Source organism: Stigmatopora nigra, chromosome 12, assembly GCF_051989575.1.
Source record: "Stigmatopora nigra isolate UIUO_SnigA chromosome 12, RoL_Snig_1.1, whole genome shotgun sequence".
Lineage (NCBI taxonomy): Eukaryota > Metazoa > Chordata > Actinopteri > Syngnathiformes > Syngnathidae > Stigmatopora > Stigmatopora nigra.
This window is the reverse complement of record NC_135519.1, coordinates 1,846,062-1,865,794: the sequence shown is the minus strand read 5'-3', so window position 1 is coordinate 1,865,794 and position 19,733 is coordinate 1,846,062. Positions and strand designations below refer to the sequence as shown.

Sequence of the window (19,733 nt, the reverse complement as noted above, 5' to 3'; positions counted from 1 at the left end):
CCCTATCCAGTTTGATGATTGCCAGTAGAAATCTTTGAAAAAAAATGAAAGTGTTCTGCATAAGGTACTGGTTGAATAGGTGTTTGTCTGCAAAAAGAAACTATTTTTATAATTAGAACTTGTTATAAATCTCATCTCATTTTCTGAACCGCTTTTATCCTACTCAGGGTCGTGGGGGTACTGCAGCCTATCCCAGCTGTCTCCGGGTCAGATGTGGGGGACAACACCCTGAATCGGGGGCCAGCCAATCACAGAGCACAAGGAGACGGACAACCATGCACACTCGTACTCATACCTGGGGGCAATGCATGTTTTTGGAATGTGGAGTACCCGGAGGAAGCCCACACAGGCCCAGGGAGAACATGCAAACTCCACACAGGTGGACCCACCTGGTCTTCATAGTTTCATCACTTATTTAATATAAATGTGCTAAAATTATTTTTACCTATACTGGTAAAATTTTAATGCTTAAAGTAAAAATCAACATGCCTGAATTATGATTTTGACTTGAAGTAACCACAACCAAATGTTGTGCTTGCCCAAAATGATCACATTGACATATTAAAATATAAGTATCAATTTTAGCTCCAATCAATCAGTATCATTATTTATGCCAAGGGCGGACCGGTGGAGCAAGTGGTTAGCGCGTTGGCCTCAAAGCACTGGGGTCCTGGGTTCCAATCCAGGTCACGTCCACTTGTGTAGAGTTTGTTCTCCCTGGGCCTGCGTGGGTTTCCTCTGGGTACTCTGATTTCCTCCCACATTCAAAACAAATGCATGGTAGGCTGAATGGACACTCTAAATTGCCCCTAGGTATGGGTGTGAGTGTGCATGGCTGTCCTTCTCTTTGTGCCCTGCGATTGGCTGGCCACCGATTCAGGGTGTTGTTCCCCACATCTGACCTGGAGACAGCTGGGATAGGCTGCAGTACCCCCACGAGCCTAAGTAGGATAAAGCGGTTCAGAAAATGAGATGAGATTTATAACAAGTTCTAACTTTTAACATTTATAACCCTCAAGTTATGTTTCTTCCTCATCCTAAATATGAGATAGCCATCGAGAAGGTTGTTGAAACTCAGAATACCTCTGCAAAAAGCATGTGGCCGATAGTAAGGAGTCTTTGGAAAATGGGGAGAGAAAGAAAAAAACGGTAAAGTCCCACAGGGCTTTCGTGGGGCCTGCTTCAGGTAACTGGATTTAAAAAAAACAGCTGCGCACATGTGCAAACATTTAAGATAGCTGTGCTCCAAACAGGGTCAACACGGCCCTTCTCCAAAGGCTTTCCTCATTGAAACAGACGCCACCACGGTGCTGCATATTCCAAGATAGGTGATGATTTCAAATGCACTTTGGAGTCAACACAATGAAAAGTACTTTTTTAAATGCCTGCTGTTGCTATAAAGTAATGAAACAATCATATGTGCTTGAGCAAGCGCCTCGCTTCGGTGGATACTAAGGGGGGGGGGGGTAATCAGTCTATAAAAACACGTGAGCTTCTGGAAGCATTTTTTAAAAATCATTTTTAAAATTACTTAATACTTTCCTTTATATTTTACTTTGTACTTTATACCTTTTACATTAATGTATTCACAACTTTTAATACTCGACTCCACCCATCATGTGTGTGAGGCAGTCATTGTTCTATTAGTGTTGCACCCTGCATTTTCGTATTGTTTGAAACGGAGAAATAATCACAGTGATCAGTTGTGTTGTCTTGAACCAACTTTTACTGTAATGACTAAAAATACCCCGTGCCTCAACCTATGTGCACCCAGACATTAATAATCGAACACTGATACATACTTTAACATATTACTCTTGCTATTTGGATGAAGGCATCAATAATCGAACACTGATAACCATCCAATCCAAAACTAGTTGTAATCCCCAACATGCAATCATTTTTTAACTTAAACACTTTAGCATGTCATCCTCTATCATTAATAACTTACACACTTTAGTCTGTCACATTAGCTTAGTTTCTTTATGTTAATCCTGGTCATTTTTTGGAACCATTCAGGCCAGGAAGGCTACCGGTTCTGATCAGCTCCAGACTACTGAGGGACTGTGCGGATACAATTGAAAGATTGATTCTGCATTTTTTTTAAACCTCAGTCTCAGTCTGCATAAAGTCCTAACTTTGTGTGGTTACAGCTTTATCTAGGTCTACATTGTCTTTCCTGTGTCTGTGCTTGCTACTGCTACAAACTCAAATTCCCGAATACGAGATGAATACAAATTAATCTAATTTACTCTTATCAACTATTAAGATGGTGGCCAAAAATGCTACTGGAACAAGGATCAAAATATTGAAGTGCACAACATCCCCTTCTGATTCTTAGCTAAGTGCTTCACAATGGAGGATCAAATGCACGATCATACCAATGTTACATTCCATTCAGAACATTTCTGAAGAAATTGTCTTGATAGCTATGCTGTGTTGGTTGGTATAGTTGTTGTAAAAGTACACTCAAATTTTAAAGGAAAATTTTATTTTTGCTAATGAACATTCAGTTTGACTTGCATGCTTCTTTTGTTCTCGCACATAATAAAATAAAGACTAAATTTTTGACCATAGTGTAACAAGACATCTGAAGTATGAATGCATGAAAAGAATATTTGTGTGATGATGGCGTGGGTACATTATAAAATGGCTAAATAAAGTACAACCAAACTAAGTTTTGCTTCCGTTGGCTTTTTTATAATGTGTTTTTAGCGTGTGTCCGTATGTTTAAGCTGGTGTATGTTTTGCCCTGCCTGGCTGCGTCTTTAAAAACGGTGCGTCTTCCGTGTGTGTCAAATACATAAATAGCACTCGTTACAGACACTGCGGCTTAAAATGTGATGCGCCATATAGTCATGAAAATACGGTACTCAAAAAAATATGGTACAGTGTTCCCTCGCTACTTGGCGGTTCGGCCACCGCGGACTCAGAGCTTCACGGATTTAAAAAAAATATACAAACATTACATTGAGACAACATATTTTACAGATTTTTTTGTTATAACATGAATTTCACTCTCTACCGGTATTGTACACGGTGTACTGTATACAGGGGGGGGATATATATATTTTTTAATTAAATTCAAATTAAGCATTTTTCAAGGGGAATGCCTACTTCGCGGAAATTCCCTTATTGCGGGTGGTCCCGGTGGTCCCCATTAACCGCAATAACCGAGGGAACACTGTATACATATCGAGAAGAAAGATACAAATAGCATACTATTGTATTCCGGCTGATGCGGGTGTGATTGTGTGCGGATGGTCAGTTGTCTCTCTGTGTGCCCTACGGGTGACTGGCGACCAGTCTTGGGTGTAGTCTGCCTTTCCCCTAAAGTCATCTGGAATAGGCTCTAGAAACCCCCACAACCCTTACAAGGACGCATGGTAAAAATTAGATCAATGTCCCATCAAAATATCCCCTTTACAAGAGGTGGGGCTGATGCCAGGGGATGGGGGATGCGAAGCAATGCAAATGTTAAATTTGCGAAATGACTAAGATGCTTACAAGCTTGTTTTTAGGAAAATGTGATTTTTTTATCATTTAAATGCAAGTTTTGAATGTAGCATAATGTATTTTATTCTCCTTGGCACCATCGATCGTTTTTCATTAAAAGCACATATTTCAACTTCTGAAAAAAAATGAAAAACAAGAATTAAATTGGTTGTTTGTGTAGTTTATGGAATATATCAAGAGCTTTCTTAACATTTTTTCTTTGTAATTGCAGTTCCTTGAACAAAATTAAGAATTGTTTCGGTTGCTGTTCAACACAGAGCATTTCCCATTCATGGCATTTTTTGAAAGACCCCCAGCAAAAGAAAAGGTGAACAGTGCAATCAAATAATGAAAATGACAAATGAGAAGTTGCTGCAAAAATGAGGTAAGGGGTCACTGTTGCTGGGAAGTGGCGGCAAGAGTGACGAGATTATAATGGAACCAAGGTCGGAAGAGCCTTTCTTTTTATTTTATTTCATTTCAGGCAAGGAAAAGACACCCTTTTCCTTTACTGGCACCACTCTTCCACCTGTGTTTCCTACCATTTATATCAGATGTCTAGCAAGAGATCCATCCTTCCACATAGATTCATTGGACAAAGGATTGGAATCAGGTAAACAAAAAAAAGAGGGCTTCTTAAAATTGTATTAATTTTTAAGTGTTAATTTGCTGTATTTTAGTAATAGACATCCAAACCAGTTGGAATGGGAGGGTAGAAAGATATGATTTAATATGAACTACACCCTCCAGTCCAATTGGATGACAGTGTCAATAGCAGTGAAAATTACTCAATGCCACCCACCTCACTTAGAATAGATTTGAGGTCTACAAATGTCAATGGTAGTGAGGTACAGGCAGCAAAATAATATTGTGGACAAGGACATTGAAACGTACATATTTATGCAGCCCAAAGAAATTTAGCAGAAGAAAAATATACAGCGACAGCTAAGTCTCAACCCACTTTATTACACTGGATTGTTTTTTTATTTTTTACTTATAAGTTAAAGTAATACTTGCATTTCCACAGGCTACTTAACCCAGCCTGTATAATTTAACTATAGGCAGGAGTGCACCATGAATTGCCCATCACCCAGGACAGTTACATATGACAGAATACTAAAAATCTAGTTGCCCAGATTGAATTCAACATTGCGAATGGTGGCACATTTTAAATGACTAGCTCCATCTAGTGTTGAGATTGAGTACAATAGAAGATAAATGAATTTAAGCTTTTTGTGTAGGATATTTTAAATATTTTCATAGTTTACTTCAAGCTACATAGATATAAATAGATTGATTCCATCCATGATTATTACAAAACAAATGCCAGGCATAATTATAAATCACTTCTTTATTTAAATCAGCGTTATGCAGTTATGCTTATGAACAAGGTCAAAACAAAATGGTGGCAACAAAAAAAATTAAGAAAGCAGAGATGTGGAATAAAAAGTGAACTGCACTTGGCACTGGATAACACATCCACAGAAAAAGAGGAAAAGAAAAAAAACATTTCAAAAATATTCATTAACAAATCAAATTATGGTGAAGTGCCTCCAGTATTGATCACGCTAGGGGAGATCCAGTGGAGAAGAGGGGGGGAGATCACAACCTCAACAAAAAAAAACATTTTTCATTTAAACCTTCTGTGATTTCCTGCGTTTTGTGTAGATATATGTACAACATCAAGCCTTTTTGATCAACACTAAGGCAGATGAAAAACACTGGAAAGTACCGTCACATAATTAAGCCACAGCAAGCATCAGTATCTACTTTATTGTTGCATTTGTGCGCTCCTTGAATACAGGGTTTCCTTCAATTAAAATATTTTCCTACATGTTGTTAAATTCCTTCGTATTTGTGTGAAATTGGGAATCCACTATCAGCGATCGTCAAACATGATATTTCAAATTACTGGTAATTACACAACAAAATTTTATCCCAACAAATAGTTTGGTAGTTTGGTATTGCATTACCATATTTGAGCGACAGATTACATAAAAAATATAAGATAACATTTGTCCAATTCTCTGTTTTGCTCTGTTTGCTTTGTACAGGGTACTTGCAAAAACATACGATGTTTTGCGGTTAGTAATAACTGTGCGTGTACACATCAAATACTACAATATCATTTGCTGCAATTAATAACAATAGATGTCAAAAATAGTTAAACTGTGAGGACTGGCAGCAAATTATTAAATTCAATGGTTTGGGCATTTTTCGACGTTAATGGCAGCTAAAGAGTTTTTGGGGTACCCTGCTTTGGAAGGAGCTGCACTCTTCATTAAACAGAAAAAGCCATTTTCTGTGACTACAATTAACCACACTTCATTTACATTAGTAGTAGCTCACAGCAACAAAAGGCAAGAAACAAAAGTTAAAAAAAAAAAAAAACGTAAAAGAAAATAAGTCATCCTTCTCCCTGGGGGGAAAAAATAAACAGTTTCACTTATATAAATGCAATTAGTCACGGGACACAAACGAAAAAACATTGGGTAGACCCTGATTGTGATATCAAAAAGCTAGTAGGCTTCCCTTCAACATGTCCCCAATTTCCCCGCTTACTCGTGGTAATGTAGACCCTTTTTTTTGTTTTTGTTTTTTTTATCTCTACGGGAATTGTGCAAAAAATATGGAACTGTATGCCAGAAAAGGTGAAGGCGAAAAAGTAGAGATTGACTGCGGGAAAGAGAAAAAAGATAAATAGATATATTTGTGTGTCTGTGTCTTTATCTGACAGTGACGCCCAGCTTTTGCAGAACACGCACACCCTTCTCTTGGTACTCATCACGGGTAAGCCAGAAGTTGTCCTTGTCCTTCATGATGTCAGCCAGTACTGCCCCACCCAGGAATACCATGTGCTTTCGCCTGGGGGGGTCCTCGATGCGAATCTTGAATTTCTGTTTGAAAAGTAGTTATTAAAATGAAGAGAATATAGCTTACAATAAAACAACAATTAGAGTACTTTACCAAAGTATTGGGACCCTTGAACTATTCAAGCTTTTGCCACGTTTCAGGTTTCAAACAAAGATAGAAGATAATGTACAAATATATACACCAACATCTGCTTTTAGTTTGGGGAATTCAATTAATACAATCTTACAAAGGTACCATAAATCATTATACTACATTCACATAACATTCTTTTTTTTACATAAATGAATGCACATGATTTATGCATCAAGCAGCATATTGATGTTCTGAGAAATTTGTGTTAAATGCAATTTTTTTTTTGTGGTAGCCAAATTCTGTTCAGATTCATTGACGCTGTTCCCGAACCCATTTATTTTTGTTTCTTTGGCTAAAATGTTCACCGTCAGAAAATAAAGTATCGCACTAATAGCAACACCTGATGGCAGACTATTTTTGCAAAACGTGAAAGACAGTCGGAAAAGTGTGGAAGTCTGGCTTTCATTATCATATTTATAAATTCAGATTTTACAGGCAAATGTACTTGTATACTATCCTTACTGCCCATATACATACATACAGACACACATACGCACACACACACGTATGTACGTATGTATATGTATGTGTATGTGTATGTGTATATATATATATATATATATATATATATATATATATATATATATATATATATATATATATATATATATATATATATATATATATATATATATATATATATATATATATATATATATATATATATATATATATATATATATATATATATATATTATTTATTAAATTATTTATTTGATCAAAGTAGGAGAATCTTACCGAGAGCTTGTCAACATCCCCCTTGAGAACACGCTCCAGATAGAGCTGCTTGAGTTCCCTCTCCAGTCGCGAAGGTAGCCCAGGGTACATGGTGGATCCCCCCGACAACACGATGTGTTTGTAGAACTCGGGCCTGAGCAGGAACATTTTTAAACCCGCGTTCAAGATGTGCACACGCTATTCAAGTCGCTCACCTGGTGTCAATGTCAGCTGCTTGAATGGTGTTAAAGAGCAGCTCAGCCACACCCACACCCTCCACATTGATGAGGTGCGGCTGGAATAGAGCCTCTGGCGCCTCGAAACGCTCGCCGCCCACCTTGATCACGCGGCCATCTGGCAGCTGTAGACACGTGAAAAAAGGGGGGGGGGGTCTTATTCAAACAGCGAAAAGATGCTGAACATGAACAGCTCAAGTATTCCTAATCTTAAATACCATACAAGTGTAAAAAAAACCTATCTACTCTCATTTGACTATTAAAGAATCTTGACTTATGAGGAATTAATTTCACAACAAAATTAATTAATTAATTTCAAAACAAAACTGAAGTTGATGTTTATAGAGATCAAATGAGATTGATGGACACTTTATAAAGCCATGAACACGGCAAGAAAAAGCGCCCTTTTAAATCACACACGCTAGATCAGGGATGGGCAAACTTTTCGGGCAGGGGGCCACATTGACTTTAAAAATTTGACAGATAGGTCGGTTCAGCACAAGACACGATACATATAAAAAACTGCAACCGTTAACAGTACATATGAAACAAGCAGAAAAAAAGACTTAAGTATTAACATACTCATCACTCATCATTAAAGTAAAAAGTGTAAAGTACAAAGTAAAGTAAAAAGGAATGAATTAAGAAATATTAAAATGTAATTTAAAAAAGGATAGAGGGACTGTATAACACGAAAAACAAATAAGAGTGGACACAGCTACTGCCAATGGCTTCCGTGTGGCGGCGCCATCTTGGGAAAATCAATAATAAAAATAAAAAAAACATTTGGACAACGTCGGCGGGCCGAATTAAAACACCACGCGGGCCGTAGTTTGCCCATGCCTGCTCTAGAGAAAGCACTTGTACCAAAAGACAAAATGAAGCTATCACATTCAACCACACATGCAGTCAAACATTAACATTGAAAAACATCTGTGCTACGACAATCAACAACTAATTGATTAAATCAGTCAACAACTCTTGATAATCAATGCACCCTCAGGACAATGTACCGTGAAAACTATAATCAAGACTTGTTATAGTGATTATTAAATTTCTGTACTCATCAATAAAATATGATCAATTATTTAGGTAATAAATTTTATAAAGAGATACAGTAATACCTTGACATACGAGTGTCCCAACATAAGAGAAATTAGAGCGATTAAACAAATTTGAGATACAATCATAGATGATTACTGATGCGGTCGTCCGATTGTGCGAAAAAGCAAGAGGCCGTTTGTGAGAACAGCATCGCCCCGTCTTTCACCCCACATCTCCATCGCGTAAAGATATCTATAAGAGTTCTCATCAGGAATCAAATATAGCCCCAACATTATTCCAAAATCCGATTTTTCACACCGACCCAGTCGCCAAAAGTTGATGTCTGCGGACATCATATCACAATTTGAATCTTGTCATAGCCCAATCTACGATGCCATGCTTGTCTCATTTCTGAACCAGTTTATGCTCAGTAGGGTCTCAGGGGGTGCTGGAGCCTATCCCAGCTGACTTCGGGCTAGAGGCGGGAAACACCCTTAATTGGTGGCCAGCCGATCGCAGGACCCAAGGACACGGACAACCATGCTCACCTACACACATACCTAGGGATAATTTAAAGTGTCCAATCAGCCTACAATGCACGTTTATGGAATGTGGGAGGAAACCGAAGTATGTAATGTTTCTTATTTAAAATTTATTCTTGAAATATTTCAATTTTAATCTCGTAATATTACAATGTATGACTTTTTGGTTGGCAAACACTTGTCTAAGGCTTAGTCTGCTTTTCACCCAAGTCAGCTAGGATAAGCTCCAGCAATCACTGAAACTCTTGCGATGCCTGTATGGATGATGAATGTATGTACAAATAATGTCACCGCAGTGTGCACATGAGCTGTATTTTGGTATTGGTCCTTGCTACATTGGAGAACCGACTGACTTATATTGTGGAAGGGGTGGGCTAGATAACAGCGTCAACACTTGACTTGTGCTCGTCATGACAATTTTTATCTTAAATGCATATAACGTGAAGCTGAATTTACAAACCAACCAGTGACACACCACTTCTTACCGTATAAGACTCTACCAACACAGTGGTCTCCAGCGCCAGCTTCTGCTCTTGCTCAATGTTGTAACCAACATAGCACAGCTTCTCCTTCATCATGCGCACAGTCTCAAAGTCCGCTGAGTGGTTGAAGGCATAGCCTCGCAGCAGCAGTAACTTCAAGGATGACAATCAGTGTGAGAGGAAACACAGAAACATTGGGAGGTTCTAAATCTGGGGGTTTTAAGTGTGAAGGCTAATACGATAAAAAAATGATAAAAAGAATGACACCTTAATGAGGTAGCGGGTGATGTCCCGCCCGGCGATGTCCAGACGTCTGGTCAGGTGGGGCAAGCTAAATCCTTCATACACAGGACAGATGTGTGTCACGCCATCGCCGGAGTCCACCACCACGCCGGTCAGAAGGCCTGTACAAAAACAGTTGCCCATTAAAAATGGCTCGATGTGCTGCCGGTCTAATAGTTAACCATTTTTCAATTGTCTAATTAAAAAAAGAAAAACACACCTTAACCACTAGTAAATTCACATACTCTATTATAGAAAATAAAACAGCAAAAACTCGCTTGACAGAATCAACGTGACATAACTCAGATGTCACGTTGATTCTTCATAACAAATAGGGAAATACCTAGCAACAGACAAGTTCTCAGGGGCACTGAGTGACTCCACAAAATTACTATCAACAGTTTGGTTTGGTCGTGAATTGATGTTGCTATGATTCTGACTGGATGCCGATAGTTATGAAGTATTCCAAAAATACTGCATCTCTGACTTTGATGTAGACGGATGCGTTTGATTTTAAATGAAGCAATGTATTGTCCTTTCAAAAAACACATTCTATTGACTATTAGGATACCGAATGGGCCTGTTCTTAAAATGGCCGACAAGCGACAACGTCTAACTCGGTTGCCTCACAATGAGCATTATAAATCTAGTCCGTGTACAGAATACCTATGGGAATACCAAGCACAACAAAAGCAGACGACCAAGAATGAAGAATTTCCCATGTCTTCTTTTCAATAAAAATGTTAATAAAATAATTTTAAATAAATAAATTGATAAATTGAAACAATCAAGATGGCGGCACGCACGGGTGCAGTGGCTATATGCTCGCCAGTTTGGTGTATGCTCGCCAGTTTGGTGTCGTTCGTTATTTACTAACATTTGCGAGGCGAACTTTTTCTAGTCGCCAGGATTTAATTACTCTCGAAAGGAGCTGCGATATATCCATCACAACAGTCTACCAACGGACCTACAATATCCCCGAGGACATCTACGGGATCTCCGTGGATAGTCAGCCCAATCAGACGTCAGAGGCGGCAAAGGGAAAGAAAGCAAAAGCACGGATGCCGGGCAGGCCTAGCTGTTAAGCTAAGGCAGCAACCACACCGGGTATCTTTTTTACCAACGCCAGATCCATCACCCACAAAATGGATTAGTTGTAACTTCAGATTGCTACCAACAGCTTTGTTAGGGACTACATTAGCCGAATCACGGAAACGTGGCTAGACCCGCAAATCCCCGACGCTAGCTAGCCGAACACTTAGTAAAAACGATCGTTCAAAAGAATTAATAGGCAAAAGCAAAGGAGGGGGACTTCGCGTGTTCATACACAATGAATGGTGTCGCGACAGTAGGATCATTAACACTCACAGCTCCCCGGATTTGAACTATTGGCGATACGGTGCGGGCCCTTCTATTTACCTAGAGAGCTAAGGGTTATCATAGTAATGGCAATCTATATTCCACCGGATGCTAACTTATTCAGTACGTGAAGTGTCACACCAGAGGAGACAGAACTCTAGACCATGTTTATTCTAATATCAAACATGCTCATAAAGCTACTTCCCTCCCTCACCTGGCAAGATCAGATCATCTCTACCCATCTCTCACCCGGCATACACTCCACTCCGGAGGCTAACAAGGCCACAAATAAAATTAATAAAAACTTGGCCCGAGGACGCCCTTTCTCAGCTGCAGGACTGTTTTTTCTGCACCAACTGGAAACTTTTCGAACACCACAACCTCCAAGACTACACGGACACTGTACTTTAGGCTTTTCCTAACCAAAAACGCTGGATGACCAAGCAGACACAGGCACTCATCACACGCCGTAACACAGCCTTCAGGTCAGGGGACAAGGTACAATACAGCACTGCCAGAGCAGAGCTGAGAGAGATGTGGCAGGGAATACGACGTATTACCAATTACAATGACAATAATATGTCTGTTAACGCAGATGCCTCACTAGCTGAGGAACTGAACCGTTTCTTTGCCCGCTTTGAGACTGACAAATCAGACCCAGTCTCAACACCACCACCACCCTGCAGCAATACACTGAAGTTTCAGGAACATGAAGTGAGACTGGTAATGCAGTCTGTGAACACCAGGAAGGCTGCTGACGGAGTATCTGGGAAGGTGCCTAAAGCCTGTGCTACCCAGCTGGTTGGAGTTTTCACAAAAATATTCAATTGTTCCCTGCAACCATCCATCATTCCATCAAGCCTGAAATCTGCCACCATTATCCCTGTTCCCAAAAAGACAACCATTGACAGCCTGAATGACTATAGACCTGTTGCACTCACACCTGTGATCATGAAGTGTTTTGAAAAGTTGGTCACTCACCATACGAGGACTACAATCTCTCCCTCAGTTGACCCTCGCCATTTTGCTCATAGAGCAAACGGGTCCACTGAGGATGCTATCGCCATTGCTCTACACACAGCACTGATCCACCTGTAGCACCATGGGAATTATGTGAGGATGCTTGCAACCATCCATCATTCCATCAAGCCTGAAATCTGCCACCATTATCCCTGTTCCCAAAAAGACAACCATTGACAGCCTGAATGACTATAGACCTGTTGCACTCACACCTGTGATCATGAAGTGTTTTGAAAAGTTGGTCACTCACCATACGAGGACTACAATCTCTCCCTCAGTTGACCCTCGCCATTTTGCTCATAGAGCAAACGGGTCCACTGAGGATGCTATCGCCATTGCTCTACACACAGCACTGATCCACCTGTAGCACCATGGGAATTATGTGAGGATGCTTTTCATTGACAATAGCTCAGCCTTCATTCAACACTATAATACCGGACATTCTGACTGACAAACTCTCCCACCTCTTCCATCTGCTGCTGGATAAAGAACTTCGTAACCAACCGACCACAAACTGTTACTTCTCTTCACCGCTCTTCCTCCATTACACTGAGCACTGGCTCCCCTCAGGACTGTGTACCAAGTCCTACTCCTTGTACACATACAACTGTACACCAACTTGACAGGACGTCCGGGGACCAAACGTCCGGGGACCAAACGTCCGGGGACCAAACGTCCGGGGACCAAACGTCCGGGGACCAAACGTCCAAGGACCAAACGTCCGGATAGCGGCATTACAGTGTGGTACGCTGGAAGCACGGCAGCAGACAAAAAAAGGCATGCAGAGTGATTAACAGTGCCCAGAAGATCATCGGCCGCTCTCTGCCCTCACTGAAAGACATTGCTAGCCCTCGTTACCTCAGCAGAGCCAGGAACATTGTCTGGGACCCATACCACCCTAGTCACCTGTTCCAGCTGCTGCCCTCTGGCAGACCCTAAAGGTTTCGGACAAATAGGCTTAAGGACCGTTTTTTTCCCACTTCCTCTAAACTTGCGGAAACACAACACACAATCCCTTCTGTGTAATAACTTCGGGGTGAGGTAACATGAAAAGACGTTGGGCAGTGATCTGCCCCCTACTGGCTGACTGAAGGTAAGTGAGAAACAGTGAGAGGCAAGTGATCCGCTGTATCCATCACGGCGAATGCCAAATTACTAGTCTGAAATTATCACTTATTTGGAGCTTTTGCCGAGAACCGCACCTTATGGAGAAGCACTAGCAATTTCGTCATACGCAGCTGGGTGTGATGACAATTAGGCTTTTGTCGAGTCAAAGATGATGACAAAGCCTAAGTCCGATTATTATTATTTATTGCCTTTTATTTTAAAAACAATCGTTCGCGAGTCCGGCGACGAATTGTCCGTCCACGAAATGTCCGGTCACATTAAGCTGGTGTATGTTTTGCCATGCCTGCGTCTTTAAAAACGGTGCATCCTTTGTGTGTGTCATACAGAAATAGCACTCGTTACTGACACTGCGGCTTTAAATGCGATGCGCCACATAGTCGTGGAAATACGGTATATATATACACACAGGTACAAATATATACATATCATCCTTATGAGATTGACCCTCATAACATGCTTTTGACTCCTACAGCATCTCAGAAATACCACGCGCATTGATTTTTCATTCCACTCATGCGTTCTTGCTTCAGCACATCCCCCGTTGGTTAAACTTTTGTATTGGATTGGTTGGGGAAAAAAAAAACCTGCACCCATAGCGACCCTTGACCCCGGTTTGCCGAGCGCTGCTTTAAGGAGTTACAGAACCCTGGTGAGCATTGGTATAAAAAAACATTGAGTTTCTTCTCAAAAGTACCTTAAGCAGCACTCTTTAAATGTTATCTAACCCTGAGATCTAGATCCTTACCTTGAGCGTAGAGTGTCAGCACGGCTTGAATAGCTATGTAGACGCCTGAAAACTGATACGTCTCAAACATTACCTGTGGAGAGCGCAAGACAAAGACAAGACATGTAAAATTATAAACTTCTAAAAACAGTAGTTAGATACCGATGTATCTACCTCTATGATCTTCTCACGGTTCTTAGTGGGATTCATGGGGGGCTCAGTAAGCAGGATCTTGCAGTTGCGTGAGTCGATGTTGAGCTTTTCCGGCCCGAAGGTGTAGTCCCACAGGTGCTTCATGTCGTCCCAGTTTCGCACAATGCCGTTTTCCATGGGATAGTTGACCTCCAGCATGGAGCGCAATTCACTGGCCTCGTCCCCTACCATCAGATCCTGAAAAAGCGGCACGGTGGAAGTCCTAAATTTAATATCTTAAATTCATTTTGGATCAATCACACAAGCTGTGAGTATTGCCCAAAAACGCAATAACTAAATTACCCAGCATGCACCAGTCCTCTGCATGCACAACTAATCCGCTTTTTATCAACTGTGCAACACAAGTCGAACCATTCCTTCAGGAGAAATCAAAGCTGATGACAAATAATATGCGCCGAGCCTTTGTTAATGTGGCTTTGGTGACTGCCACAACCCACCCATCATTGATGGCGACAGACATCCAATCAATTTGAACTGCGAGACCAGATGGCCATCATTCGATGCTTTGCGTCCGGGATGTCTATCGCCGTTACCATCAGCCAACAAGTAAATAAAAAATATACATGTGGAGAGTGCATGGAGGGGTCTAGCATCATGTTTAGAAATTTGATGTGGGAACTGAAATGAAAACTCAAGATATTTCACAAATATGTATGGAGGTTGAACCTCAAGTACAATTTCAGGAGAAACCTAGAATGGCTTGAAACTTTTCCTGGGAGAGTTAAAAAGATACAGCAAAAAGTGTATCATAACAAAAATTAAAATGACTGCACTATGTAGAGAACGCACTGAAATATCTTTCTTTTACCGTTTCATAGTCATTCCATCCAAACCAATGAATCGGGTCTCCAGCAATTCCGATTGTGACAAACTTAATTGATGATCATGTCATTAGTTTAAATGCCGAAAACAAAAACATTGTTCTACACTCAGAATTGTTGTACCTAATTTATGTTGCACAGCTCTAACATAGTTATTTTTTTTGTCTTTTGACCAGGTAGTGGTTACTATACCTGGAATGATCAGGCTAATTAATGCAAATTTAGGGGGAAAAAATATTGTTTTATAAATCCTTTTAAGATTCTTTTTCACATTTAGGTTGGGCCTTTAAAAAAATACTCAAAATGTTACAGTATGCACTTGTTGACTTTAGTCCTGAATGAGGATTCAGAAATAAATTGATGTAAATGTACTTTTATGTCCGATTAATTTCTTGAGTGACATACAAAAATACTTCCAATACTTCACTTAGAGACAATTATTGGGATTAAAACAAATTAAGTTGTGACATGCGAATCAGGATCCGAATCGCATCTCCAGATATGAGAGAATACACACCGCTAATGGCTAGCTTTCGAGTTCTTTTCTAGCTAATACATTTGACAGTGTGAAGGAACGGTGACATGGCAGCAACAAAATAGAAAGCCCATGGAATGCATGCTAGCAGAGTGCAAAAAATTACAGCTCATTCTGAGTGTGACATTTTGTCTTAGAAGATTTTTAGTGGGCCAACACTTGCTGAGAATAGAAGACCAATTAAGAACTACTTCCATTATTAAGCACTTCGTGTCACTTTGTTGGATGGATTAGTGTCAAAAATATGGTATGCTACAATTTTAAAGGAGCATTTCGTTACACCTGTAATTTAAAAGTGTAAACTTTTTCATCTCTATTTATTCAATATGTCAGTACTTTTTTCACAACTTGCAGTGTGTCTTAAAATGAGCTGATTGGCAAATTTCCCAAAAGGGGTTTGACCAATTTAACTATTGAAACAGCCTCTATGTATGGCCTTTCAAATCTCTTTGTTATAACCTTCTGATTATGCTTTTCCAATGTTCACACTGGAATTCCAATTCTCTCTGCCGGTGTGACACGTCACTTATATTCCCCTGAACTGACAAAACACCAAGAATCCAAATTTGGCTCCACAATGTCAAAATGATTCAGTATGTCAAACTGCAAAGCTATTTTAGTCAGGGTTTGTTAAAATGTTGTACAACGCCTTTTAGTGGTAACACAAAAGAATCACCGAGGTAAATGACTTAACTGTTATATTTGTAAATGTAGCTTATTAGTAATTAATACACACTTTAATATTCTAAAAGTTTGTTATCAAACATTTGGTAATTTTTAAAAAGCACACCATTTTAGTCTCCTTTTTAATATTAATCAGTATTATTGTTCAAATTGCACATTCACAATATTACAGAATGGATTTTATGAGTCAGCTCTATGTTTCAGAATAATTTATTTAAAATACAATTTCAGACCATCTTTGAGCATTTCATCCACAAGGTCAAACGACAGCTTTGATGGGCATGTTAAAAACAAATCAGCCAAGAAATTGCTGAATTTGTGGCAATCAGGCAAGATAATGCAAAGGGGCACACACTATCACAAACTTACCATCTTGGAATTCTACTTCAACGGTGGGAAAACATGGAGGGAGAACAAGTTTGTGTGTAAAAACAAAACAAAAAAGGAAAATAAAAAGGATTGCAAACAGCAAGAGAAATGTAAGAAAAAAATAAAACTCAAATTTACCAGAATTGAATATAGAGATATAGAATTAAAAGTAATGTTTTGGGGAATAAAACTATTCACTGACCAATAAAAATTCACGTTATAGAATGATTTCTTCACGTGATCACATGATTTATTGAACCTTTAGTTAGGTTTTGGCATTCATATAATTGCTAATTAACTAAACAAATGCATAAAATAATAAAGCACAAAAATGAATGAAATACTATTTTATATATGACGCAAATTAGTGATAAGAATATAAGGTTATAAAAATACGCATCAAAGTAATAAGTGTATATTAACAAAAAAACATGGCCGCAACCTTTTTGACGACACGAACATAATTCATGCAGAAAAATGTGTAAAACACCAATAAACATCACAAATGGACAAAGGGCTCTAAGATCCACTGGTTGATAATAACTGAAAATTAATTCATTAATTCAAATTCTAAACAATCCTAACAAGGTTCGCAGAGGTGCTGGAACCTATCCCAGCTAACTATGGGGCCCAGGCGGGAACACCCTGAATCGGTATCCAGCCAATCGCAGGGCACAAAAAGACAGCACTCACGCTCATACTTAAACCTAGGGGGAATTTAGAGTGTTCAAATAGCATAATTTGCAAGTTTTTGTGTTGTAAGAGGAAACCGGAGTACCCAGAGAAAACCCATGTAAGCCCGGGGGAAGATGCAAACTCCACACAGCCTGGGATCGAAACCACAACCCTAGAACTGTGACACCGACACGGTAACCATTCGGCTCCCAGTCCGCAATCACTGAATAAGTAGACAAAATCAGTGTTTTTTTCTAAGTAGAACTGATTGGTACCTTGATCTCAATGTTTCCCACTTTGGCTGTGGAGCGGATGATGGGCCTGCCCACCAGGGCAGGAAAGATATGCTCTGGGAAGTTGGAGCCAGCATAGCCACACTTGACAAACTGTAAAACATTTTTTTTTAAATGTTATTTGTAGAAACTTTTAAGTGTAAATGTGTGTTTGAATGAAAATGAGGATAGTAGGATGGGATAGGATTTATTTTTATAGTACGATTTGTTACCAGAAAAAGATAGCAGAAATTCTAAAAATCATTCAGTTCTTTACCTTTAGCGAGTTTAACATGAAAGAAAAATGCAGATATTTTAACAATAATACTACTAATAATAAGTCTTTGGTTTGCATTTCCAACAACACTGAAGACTGCACAAAAAGATAAATGGAAAATGTGTAACCCAAACATTCTAAAACCATGCCGTGCATATGAAAAGATTATAAGGGACTTCATGTAAGGTAAATTTCTGTAACATCCTGTTACAACGCTGACAAAGAAGCAAGAGAGGAAGTCTCTACTGCGAAAGTCAACTAATGACATTCCTGAACACCGCATAAAAATGCATTCCACACGTCAGCATGATAACAGACTAACGCTGGACCTCTTATTGTCAAAACAGTATGTAGAATATGTAGTAATATTGATGTAAATAATAATATCAAATGCAGGAAGTATTGCTGACTGTGTGGAATGTGTGACGATTTTATAAGTCAACCACTTCCTGGTGGGTTTCTCGACACGTATGATCGCTACTTCAATAAAAATGGATTACCGAGAAAAAAAATAGTATAGTAATGATGACAAACATTGAATTGAGAACTCGCACGCTATTGAAAAGAAAATAACAATTAAACCTTAAATGGCCTGGCACGGCCTCAAATAAAACGATAACTTAAAAAAATAAGATTGCCACTATTGACCATATTTTGGTGTTTTAAAATAATAAAAACGCGCTATGGAATGCATGTGTGTAAGCACATGAAAGGGCGATAAAGCACATGAAAGGGCGCCTTTGCCAATTGGAAAACAGCAAAAACGAACAGCAGGAAGGCTAGAAGCTAAGTGGCTACCTGCAATCGTTCGAATTGTAATTAAATTTACAAGCTCTCTATTCTAAAAATGCCACTTCAACTGTCGAAATGCTGTGGTTCAAGCAGCATTAGTGTATTAGTTGTAAGATATGTGAACCAAAAAGTGTCAAAATTATCTTTCCGTGTCAGGTCTGGATGAATGAAAATTAGCCAAGCTAGTTAGCCACACGCCCAGTTAGCACAGCGGCTTCACTTCCTGATTCTCGCAAATCACTTAAAATGGCATCCAAAAGACTAAACGAGGGTACGAAATCCCAAACTTACTCCGGTACCGTTGTCACACACCACCACTTTCCGTCCCTGGCTGTCCATAATGTCTAGAGCCCGGTTACCTGCGAACCTCCACGGAAGTTTTGTTAGTAAAGGCTAACCCGTTTTGTGGCACAGACATATGCCGACATAGGTATCATATAGCTATAAATAGATATGTAGATATATACAGTACTAGATGTTTTTCAAGATCTACAAATAAATTGGGCTAGTCGTCGTCTATTGCCGGCCATTTTTAGTTGGAGCTATGGAATGACTAATGAACGCATGCATGTTGAAATTGCTATAATCTTTTTTGTTTTGAACCGATTTATAAAACTAGATTTTACATGAAGTCAGAATGAGAGCAAAGTTACTACACATTAAAATATTTATTAAAAATATCTAAATATTTTTAACATCCCGTCTTATTCATAGCCACGTGAAGTGGTTTGTCAAAAGCAGGCCGTTGGCAATCTGTCAATATATCAGTAAGATATTAGTGGTGAAAATCACTCACTGTGCGCCCGGTTTACAATGGCGCCTCGGAGCTGTTGTCTGACGTAAGATGGCGATGTCACACGATACTCTTTAAAATGGCTACTATAATATATCTGATTTCAATGCCTGCCGCGGCAAAGACAACGTCACATCCGTATGTGGCGGTGCATGCGCGGCATGTACATTGCGTCCTTTACAACAGATATACATAACGCGATCTTTTGTTGGGAGCGACAGCAGGGGCTCGTTTTCTGAACGTTTATCCTCACGAGGATCGCGGGGA

General features: G+C 39.5%; 1 protein-coding gene across 1 annotated transcript; it reads right to left on the bottom strand.

The window, feature by feature from the left end:
* Positions 1-5,729: 5,729 nt before the first annotated feature.
* On the bottom strand, positions 5,730-19,133 carry actr2b (actin related protein 2b). The gene is made up of 9 exons (XM_077730477.1): positions 18,965-19,133; positions 17,608-17,718; positions 14,210-14,425; positions 14,057-14,129; positions 9,790-9,926; positions 9,526-9,675; positions 7,434-7,579; positions 7,240-7,372; positions 5,730-6,392 (listed from the first exon to the last, which is right to left on the bottom strand). Exons 1-9 carry the CDS (start codon positions 19,010-19,012, stop codon positions 6,222-6,224), a joined length of 1,185 nt encoding a protein of 394 aa, XP_077586603.1. The 5' UTR covers positions 19,013-19,133; the 3' UTR covers positions 5,730-6,221.
* Between the last annotated feature and the right edge of the window lie 600 nt (positions 19,134-19,733).

Excerpts from the sequence above, each read along its gene's own strand:
- actr2b (XM_077730477.1), bottom strand. The coding sequence starts at position 19,012 with ATGGACAGCCAGGGACGGAAAGTGGTGGTGTGTGACAACGGTACCGGA. Across the intron at positions 17,719-18,964 it reads TGTGTGACAACGGTACCGGA|TTTGTCAAGTGTGGCTATGC; the intron begins GTAAGTTTGGGA and ends AATGTTTTACAG. Across the intron at positions 9,927-14,056 it reads GCTGACACTCTACGCTCAAG|GCCTTCTGACCGGCGTGGTG; the intron begins GTAAGGATCTAG and ends GTTTTTGTACAG.